Source organism: Limanda limanda, chromosome 10 (assembly GCF_963576545.1).
Source record: "Limanda limanda chromosome 10, fLimLim1.1, whole genome shotgun sequence".
Lineage (NCBI taxonomy): Eukaryota > Metazoa > Chordata > Actinopteri > Pleuronectiformes > Pleuronectidae > Limanda > Limanda limanda.
Genome location: NC_083645.1, coordinates 13,562,723 through 13,572,265, shown reverse-complemented (window position 1 = coordinate 13,572,265; position 9,543 = coordinate 13,562,723). Strand labels below are relative to the sequence as shown.

The window sequence follows — 9,543 nt, the reverse complement described above, 5'->3', positions numbered from 1 at the left end:
CAATTCTTTCAGTTAAATTTTCTCCATTGCCTCTTGGATTTCTAGATCTTTATGGATCAAGAAAGTAGCTCGCGTACAGGAGAACCGACAGTCCTCATTGGTCAGGCTCTCCTGAGGCTGCGGGATGCTGTCGCCATGATATCGGCACGTGTCCAGCAGAGAGCCGTACGGGGCTTTGTTTTGTTCTTGGTCATCTCGCTGATCCTGACCCTCGCTGCCTTCTTATACGGGGGCTTCTACTACTCGTACATGCCCGTGGCGTCTTTTTCCTCACCTGTTCACTATTACTACAGGTGTGTATGTGAAGTGCTGAGGGCGACACTATAAATACAGTGTGATTTATGTTATGGCTTACTGTTACTCAGTCATTCACCTTTTGTGTGCAGGTCAGACTGTGAATCTCCAAACTCTTTTTTGTGCACTTATCCAGTGGCCAACATCTCTCTGATGAAGAACAAGAAACCTGTATGTATGAGCGTGTGTGTGTGTGCGTGTATCTAACTTTTTGTGTTTCAAGTATGTACTACTAGTTGAAGGGTGTCCTCTTTTCAAAATCTTATGCAGGTGCTGTCGTTGGGCCAGCCCTATCAGATCTCTTTGGCCCTGGAGATGCCTGAGTCTCTAACCAATCAGGAGCTGGGGATGTTCATGATCAGGACGACCTGTTTCTCTCAGGCGGGAGGCCAGGTCGCCTCCTCTGCTCGCGATGTGAGTTGCACTAAGATTTGCTCAGCTCCCATCATGTGAACTTGTAACCAACTGATTTATTATTAGAGTTCCTACACACTCCAATGATTCACTGGTGCATGTTTCCTTTTGCTGTGTGTTTCTCAGGCAAGACAACCACTGTCCTCCTCCAGCACTCGCTTCGTGAGTATAGCCCTGACGCACAATAGCCTCCTAATCGCACAACCTTGGCAGAGCCAGATTAGAGCCGCTTATACGCCTGCTGCAGAGATCCGCTTCTTCACAGGCAGTACCTTAACCGTCCATTATCTATACCTCGTATCAATCTGATATTGGGCGTGAGGCAACATATAGAGACAAAGACTCATAGCTTATTCTCGCCTACAGTCGATTTAGAGTCCCCAATTACCCTAACCCCAATCTGAATGTCTTCGCACTGTGGATGGTACAAGGAGAACATGCAAACTCTATACAGAAGAGCTGCCCTAGAAACCTTCAGACACTATAAGAGAGGTGTTGATCATCACTGAGATCAGCTGTCATTAAACTGAACACACAACCAAGTCATCGGTCATACAGACGATAAAAAGTGTCAACATCAATCTTCCTAAATGTTCATCAAGGCACCACTGAAAACATCTTTGTTAGTTGGGGTATCCCACATTAGAGGGTTGAGGATTGTATAAAGTCATTTCTGGTAGTGTGTTGTCCGGGTGACTGTGTGGTTCTGTTGTGGTCAGAGCATGCTGCGATACCGCTCAGAGCTGCTGAAGACGTTCAGAACGCTGCTGTTCCTCCCTGCCTTCTTGACCGGAGTCACTGAGCAGAAACAAGTGCTGGAGGTGGAGCTCTTCTCTGACTACACAGACGACCCCGTGAGTAGTGGTGCACTCCTTTGTGAGAGTATGTGCGTGTGTTAAGTCTGCTTGAACAATTGAGAAAAGTATTTTGCACAAAGTCTAACAAGTAAATTGTGCGTTCATGTTCAGTACGCCCCCTCAGTCACAGCCGTCATTGAGATCCTGTCCACCAGGGTGCAGATCTACTCATCTGAGCTCTACGTTCATGCTCATTTCACCGGAATTAGGTGAGAGTCACTTACAAACGTGACCATGAATATGTATCATAGACCTGATAGTTGAACATGATAGACAATTTCTTCAGATTTGTTACTTGAACTGATTCGATTTTAGTGTTCAAAGATCACTCACAGTGATCTCATATAAATCTGGAAATGAAAATGTGAATAAACTGTTTGACGGAGGCAGGGTGGCAATTTGAATTTCCCTTTGAATGTCTGTCTGATTATTGATTATTTGCCATCACCGTAGTTGTAGTAAATATAGAGAACATGTTTTAGCAATATTGTTTATCACATGTGACACCATAATTACATATTTCTTTGCTTTTCTCTGTGTCCTTTCACAATCAGATACTTGTTGTTCTACTTCCCTGTCATATCGGCCCTGGTGGGCGTGTCCAGTAACTTCATCTTCCTCAGCGTCCTCTTCATCCTCAGCTACCTGAGCAGCACACAGCAGACACCAGTGAACTTACCACACACAGATCCCTCTCTTTAGCTGCACTTCATGAGTGTGAATTGAATCCTCTCTGGTGTTGTGGCTCGGACTGGATGGCCTCTGAGTGCTTGTTCTCCTTGTTGTTTACAGCTCAGAACAGATGGACCTGAGTCAGAGAGGGAAAAGAACATGAACAACAACCAGCAAGAGGATGAAAAAGATGTTGCTGCCGGTACAATGAAATAACTCAGACACACTGGCAAAGGCACACAAACATTTGATGTTATTTTGAGCTATTAGCATCATTCACTTGGCACTGACAAAGTGAGAGTGTTGTAGCATGTTTGACTGCAGAAACAAATTCTTTGACAGGTACGGCAGAGCTGCTGGAACCCCTCCAGGTAACCCCCACAAATCAGAGCTGGAAGAGGCCCGATTGCACTGTGGCGACAGCACAGAGCAGCAGAACATAAATACACGTTGTCAGGAGGAAATAAATGAATTGGATGCAGCCCGAGGACGTTAGAGAAGAAGAGAGAGGAAACAAAGAGAGCAAGATGTAATGATCAAGATTTAAGAGCGATTTGTGGTTGAAAATTACTCCCAAAGAGTAAATCCAATTCTGACAGGAATCCTGAGAAACGACCTTTACTTTCAAATGTTGTCAATATAATTGTCAGAGAACAATTTAAAGTTCTAATTAAAACATATTGGGCAAACTATGAATCCTTTTTAACGTACAAAAATAATTTAAATTGATTGTATTTTATGTCAAAATCCTTGTGTCTTGTCCTGTCTAGAATCGACTCTGTTTACCTGCTGCAATAAACCCTTTAAAAACCCTCAAGACTATTTGTTTAATTGTGTGTGTAAACTCAAAAAGTACACACTCATTCAGTGTGAGGACACCTGCTTTCTGACACAGGCGGATGTCATTCCTGGATGTCCTGTTGACGCGGGACACAGTTGGCAAACTTCCAGCAGCTGAGGCTTTGGAAACGTAGTAACGTCACTGCATGCAAAATATGGCACCATGCAGAAAGATTCAACTCACCGACACAGACACAGAGCTTTCAGTCACTGAAAACTAACACCTGGAAGATACAGGTTAGTTCACATAGACATGCTGGACTCAGGTGGAGATTCTCCATCAGCCTCCATGGATACAAAGATGGACACAGATGATAACCAAATGGAGGGAATGACGATGGAAAGAGAAATTAAACAAACAATGGGTAATGACTTTTCTGACGAGATGCAGCAATTCGCTTCAATGGAAGAAGGACCATCCACCTGCACGAGAGTCGGAGCGAGATCAAGACCCAGTCTCCTGTGGACAAAGAGCTTCCCCCCTTACAGTCAGTGCATAGGTGGACTCGGAGACCGGGACAGTGAGCTCGATTCAGAAACAAGCATCCATCACCAGCCACATCTCAACCATGATGACATGATGAAGGATGAAGACTGGATGGAGGGTTTTCAAAGCACAGAAAGAAAAGATGATGTTGAAGTCAATCCAAGACGTGCAAGGGAGGAGATGAGGGAAAAATGGGAGGCAAAAGTTAAAGAGAGGTCAGGAGGGAGCTTTGAGGACGATACAGACAGATGGGAGAGAGGAAGGTGGGGTGGGAAAAGAAGAGTGAAAAAGAATGGTGGAGAAAGGGTCTTTGATGATCAGGAAATGGTAGGGGGCACAAAGAGAAATTGGACACACAGAAGAGGTAGAAACTCCACTTTTGAAATAGAAGAGAGGGATGAAGAGAGGAAGAGACTTTCCGTCTTAGTCGAAGATGGAGAGAACAAGGGGAGTGGGGAAAACCTTAAGGAAGAGGCTGAGGAGCTCCAGGGAAGAAGAGGAGGCTCCACGTCACATCAATGGTCCTCACCACATCCAATCCTCTCCAGGCTGTTAAACTCCTCATCCACCACCTCCTCCTGCTCCATCAACCTCTCCTCAGTGGAGAGCGACGACGTCTTCAGTGAAGGAGAGGATGATAGCAAAAAGAAAACATCCAGGAAGGTGAGAATGGTAATAACAGATAGATGTAGTGGGAAAAGTATATGTTTACTATACTATAGGCACTGGTAGTTCTGTTTTTCCATGGAAGGTTTAAAATTATATTTCTCAACTGTTCTTTGCGCCTGTGGTCCTGGGGATTTGCATGGGATTGAATGAGGACTTTGACAGTGTGAGATTTGAATGGTGTTTGCATGTCCGTCTCCTGCTGCTGCTGCAGATAGAGGAGGATAACAGAGGAAATGTTATTTTTATGCTGTGAACAGTAATCAACAGAGACTAATCAAAGGTGACAAATTTTATCTGAATTCAGCAGCAGTAATTCAGTGACCAAAACAGTATAGTTTAGGATGTAAACACCATTTATATATACAGTCTATGGTAAACACTTGTAATTTGAAGGATGAAGTCTTATTTGCCATTTTGCATAATCATTGTCTCTACTGAGCATGCTCAGATCTACTTGACCTTCCCATGTTTTTTTAGTTTAGGTTTTAATTCCATGTCTGTAGGGTTAGTTTTCTTTTTATCTACATACAAACAGCTCAGTTTGTCTTGTACACTCACGGCCTATGATGAGTTAATATTGTATAATGGGCTAAAACAAACTTCGGTCAATCTCAGATATAATATCAAAAAGTGAAAGGTCTTTGTGATGTTTTATCAGGTTTTTCTCGAAGAGGGAAATTTACTTGGTGGACACTTTTGTCTGAAGAAACGTACAAATAAAGAACAGACCAATCCACAAGATTAAACTAGACATGAATATGCAAGCCTTGTGTTGGTTTTTGGATCAGGGCGGGGTCTTTCCACTTAAAGGCATGCAGACATGCAGGTTCAGTTGAATTGGGATGGTGAATATCTTTGTCTTTATTCTTAAACTTGATCACAATCCAACTCGCTGGGATAGGCTCCACTCCCTGTTCACGATAAACATGCTGCATACAATATTCATAATGACTTCACATACTACTGTACTGTCTCAGCATCTGTGCAGCGTGAAAACAAAATAACCTGCTCTGCTCTTGTGCCTCAGTGTCATTCCTGGAAAACCTACCTGACCATGATGCACTGGTCTCTGCGACGGCAGAGCTCCTGGGCCCAGCTGGCTGGACATCAAGGTGTGTGTGCCACAGATCATGCAAAACAGAAACTTACAAGAACTCAGATAATGCACTTCTTCAATCAAGTCTGCAAATCACATGTCTGACCTATTACTACATATGTTACTCTACACTACTGATAACTGTAAATGGCTCATATTGCCCCATGAACAAATAGTACTACTTTCATCTCCATAGTCAGAAATTATGGGGAAAAAATCTTTTTTATTTCAACAAGTTCAGGTTTGGGTTTATTTATTTAGGTTTTAAATCAGGTTTCATCAGGTTTAGGATTTCTTCGTCTCACTTGATCTATCTCCATGTGTCACTGCTGGAGAGAGGCCTGGCTACTGCACCCATTATTGTTCCAATATAGGGGAAAATAAACTATTTCCCCCATATTTTTAGATGGAACATTTACACATGAGGTATCGATCACTTTCATTGAAATTCCCTAAGAAATTGTTACAAAAAGACTAAAAGATAAATGTCGACTGTGTGATTGTAAGCAAACCTAATTATTCACTGACATTAAAACAGGAAAACTACACAAATAGGCCACAGACAAAAATCCACAATTACTCCTCTCAGGCGGTAATGACAAACGCATCACCTGTATGGGATATACAGATTATTTTAGAAATTAAGACTTCTAAGACTTCTAAAAGTGAAAGAGTGGTCCTGAAATCAGATCGTATTCACATTTGGCCTCTTGTTTAATTTTTGATATGGAACCATGATAATTTTATCTGTTGTGCCTGGTTGCTTGTGTCACCAGGTAACTTCCAGCTCAGTAGCGAAGGGGAGGTGCTGAAACTGCACAATGAAGAGGAGGCGAAGTGTCTCCAACGCCTGATGAGGGACCCACTGAGACCCTTCGTCCCAGAGTTTCACGGAACGGTCACCAGGGGGGAGCGCTGCTACATCCGGCTGGAGGACCTGCTGAGCGGCCTGAAGAAACCTGTGATCATGGACTGCAAGATGGGAGTAAGGTAGAGTTTGAGTCCTTCCTCTAGAGGTGATGAGTCCGGATCGGATGTGGAGAGTGGTATACGTTGTAAATCAAAAATAAAACTAAATAAAGTAGCTTTTCTGCAGTTTTCAGTCATATTGATTTGTCTGTCAGATGGATTTGAGTACTTTAAAGACATTAAGCAGATTATGAATGGCTGACTTCTACAATTTTAGTCTGAAAACTTAAACGTTGGCATCATACCCTTATTTTGAATCAACATTAAATCCAGAATTTATTAAGTAATATGGATTTGTTAGTATAACTTGTTATTCTCATACAAGCAAATATTTCCCTGATTATCATCTGTATTTTGAATTTGTATATATCTGTAGTGGTTTGTGTATTTATAGATCTGACACGCCTCTGATGTGGCTGGATAGATTAATACTGGACATGCTGGTTTTTCCATGTAGCAGTATATTTTTCAACACAATGTACAATATGGGGATTCCCTTGTTAGGACATACCAGGAGGAGGAGTTGGCCAAAGCTAAAACTAAAGCCGACCTGCGGAGTGACATGTACCAGAGGATGGTGAAAATAGATCCGTCCGCCCTGTCAGAAGAGGAACACAGACAGAGAGGTGTGACCAAGTGGCGCTACCTTCAGTGGAGGGATACGACTAGTTCTACATCCACACTAGGCTTCAGAATAGAGGGCATCATGGTAGGTGTGAGGGGCCGGTTGAATAACTGTTCAACTCATAATACCCGAAATTATCTATTTATCTGACCCTGTCTGTGCTGTTGTGTTTTGTCTTTGTGAGTCAGATGGAGGACGGCAGTGTCCAACGGGACTTCAGACAAATTAAGACTCTAGCTCAGGTCACAGAGGCATTGCTGTACTTCACCGGAAAGCAGCTGGACGTCCTGGTCAGTTCTGTCGATCCCCAAAATACCAGTTACATTAATCTGCTCTCAACTTTAAAAACTGTCCTTAATCATACTGGGGGATGTGCTCCAATTTACTGTATTTGAATGTACATAAAAGCACTGCAATAGCAACCAAAGAATTGCGAAATAATTTATGAAGATATGATACATTATATAATAAATCATTTTTAAACTAGCTATTAAAGTTTAAAATCAAATCGGTTTTCAAAATACCGCCAAATCGGAGAAAGATGCAAATCTTAAATAACTTCCTTTACCTCCATAATTTTAACTATTATCAATCTGCTGTTTTTAATTTTGATATTTTACCCTGTGTCTTCGTGTTTGAGTCAAACATCTTAAGTTTCAGTCTCCCCTGTCTCTCTTTCACTGCTCTCAGAAAGCCTATCACTCCAGACTACTGGCCCTGAGTGATGCACTGAGGAATTCACCATTTTTCAGAACCCATGAGGTTGGTTGAGAGACATATCTTGTCATTTTTTTATTAGATTCTAGCTGTAGTGTAAAATGTGGATATGAAATATAAGCTAAAGCAAATAAAGATAAAGAATTCACCAGGACATCTCTTGGCGGATCCAGTTTATTTTCTGTTTACTTTGTTTCATAATTAATGTACTGCTTTTTCATATTTTTGACCTGATCAGGTGATCGGCAGCTCGCTCCTCTTTGTCCATGACCCCAGCAGCATGGCCAGCGTGTGGATGATAGACTTTGGGAAGACGACCACAGTGCATGACACAATCAAGCTCCGACACAACATCCCTTGGGTCGAGGGGAGCAGGGAGGATGGCTACCTCATTGGCCTGACCTCCCTCATCACGTCTTTGAGCCACGCCATCAGTGCAGCCTCCTTCCACAAGGAGGAGAGCGACAGAGAGGAGGAGACCATTATAATGAAGGATGACTGAGGAATGTGATTGAGACTACCCTTACGAGACACTCAAATACACCAGCAGATGGACAATGCTTGAGCCGTTACCCAACTGAACTTCATTTCACTCACGGAAAGGGAGGATTTCTTTTATGGGAAATTTGTCTTCCCTGTTTTATTTCCTTTGTGAAGGACCAAAATCCCAAGATGCATGTTTTTACCTGCAAAGCTTTCTCACTACAATGTTGATGAGTTTTTTTGTGGGAGCTGATCTGAAAAAAACTCCTCAGAAGAAGATCTCAGATTTCAGGCTGTTTTAATTAAGTCTCAAAAAGACTCAAGATGCTTTAACCCTCTGATACACAAGCCATGCAAACCCCTTCTAATGCACAGCATGAGTCAAAAATTACCCGTATTCATTTCCTTTGTTGTTTCATGCATGGCTGGGTGTGTCTTGCTTTATTCTTTTATAGATTATTCTTCCTTCTTCATTTAAGAGAAGGCTCCTTTGATGTCACAGAAGATGAGTCTCCTATGTCATCAAAGAAGGCTTCCTTATTCATGAGAGCTGGATTCCAAGACTCAGACACAACTCCAGCTTGATGCTGTGGAGCATAGTCTAGGTCCTCAGGATCAGGGATTCTAGACACGGACTCAAGACCAAGAAATGCCTCTTCATGCTCCTCATCCTGTGGTCCATACAGCATCTCTATGACCATGTCACTGTAAGAATGAAATTATTGCGACGAGCCACACTAATACTCTGGATAAAAAAAATCAAAAGCGTATTTTCACATCAAACATATCAATAAGTCTATTGGGTATATATCATTCTATTTCGTGTTTTATTTTGTTGATCTATCTATGGTTAGCTAGCCAGAAAAGAAGTTCGCGAGCTAACAGCTAGTTAGTATTGTACATATTTCTCTTTCCCACTAGTTATGGATTGTAAAAGAAGACTTAAATCCATCAGATGTTCAAAAGCAGCTGTGTGAAATGAAGGGTAGGTGTTCCGTAGTGAAAACATACTGTACGGGTCATTTTTTAACCATGTGTGTAAAAGTGCTGTAGAATTTTAAAATGTACCTTTGTTTATAAAGTCAGAAAGGAAAAAGGATAAATAATGATTTCTGGTCATCAAAGATAAGATATTTAATGATAAAATACATGTATTTAAAAGAATATAGCAAAGAAACCCCAAGCTACGCATTAAATAACACAGGAAATTAATACGTGTCATTTGTTTTGCATTAGAAGGGTAGTGATACACACATGATTTAAAGAAAAAATTTCAATAAGGATTTGTGATGATATAAAACGAATTAATTGGGGAATACATGAAATACCGAATGATGAAATTCATTCACTGAAAAGATATAGAAAATAAAAACTGAGCCGGGTAACTTTTGACCCATGTTGTGTATCAAAGGGTTAGACG

At 41.6% G+C, this 9,543-nt stretch overlaps 1 protein-coding gene across 1 annotated transcript; it reads left to right on the top strand.

The window, feature by feature from the left end:
- The first annotated feature begins 51 nt into the window (after nt 1-51).
- LOC133011395 (seipin-like) lies at nt 52-2,680 on the top strand. Its single transcript, XM_061079127.1, has 9 exons — nt 52-293; nt 387-465; nt 565-708; nt 835-870; nt 1,428-1,562; nt 1,677-1,774; nt 2,120-2,234; nt 2,358-2,439; nt 2,580-2,680. Exons 1-9 carry the CDS (start codon nt 52-54, stop codon nt 2,678-2,680), a joined length of 1,032 nt encoding a protein of 343 aa, XP_060935110.1.
- Nucleotides 2,681-9,543: the final 6,863 nt, after the last annotated feature.

What these genes read in the sequence shown, in the direction of transcription:
- LOC133011395 (XM_061079127.1), top strand. Translation starts at nt 52, where the DNA reads ATGGATCAAGAAAGTAGCTCGCGTACAGGAGAACCGACAGTCCTCATT. An exon ending in TGATGAAGAACAAGAAACCT is followed by an intron (nt 466 to 564) that starts GTATGTATGAGC and finishes AATCTTATGCAG; the next exon opens with GTGCTGTCGTTGGGCCAGCC. An exon ending in CCTCCTCCAGCACTCGCTTC is followed by an intron (nt 871 to 1,427) that starts GTGAGTATAGCC and finishes TGTTGTGGTCAG; the next exon opens with AGCATGCTGCGATACCGCTC.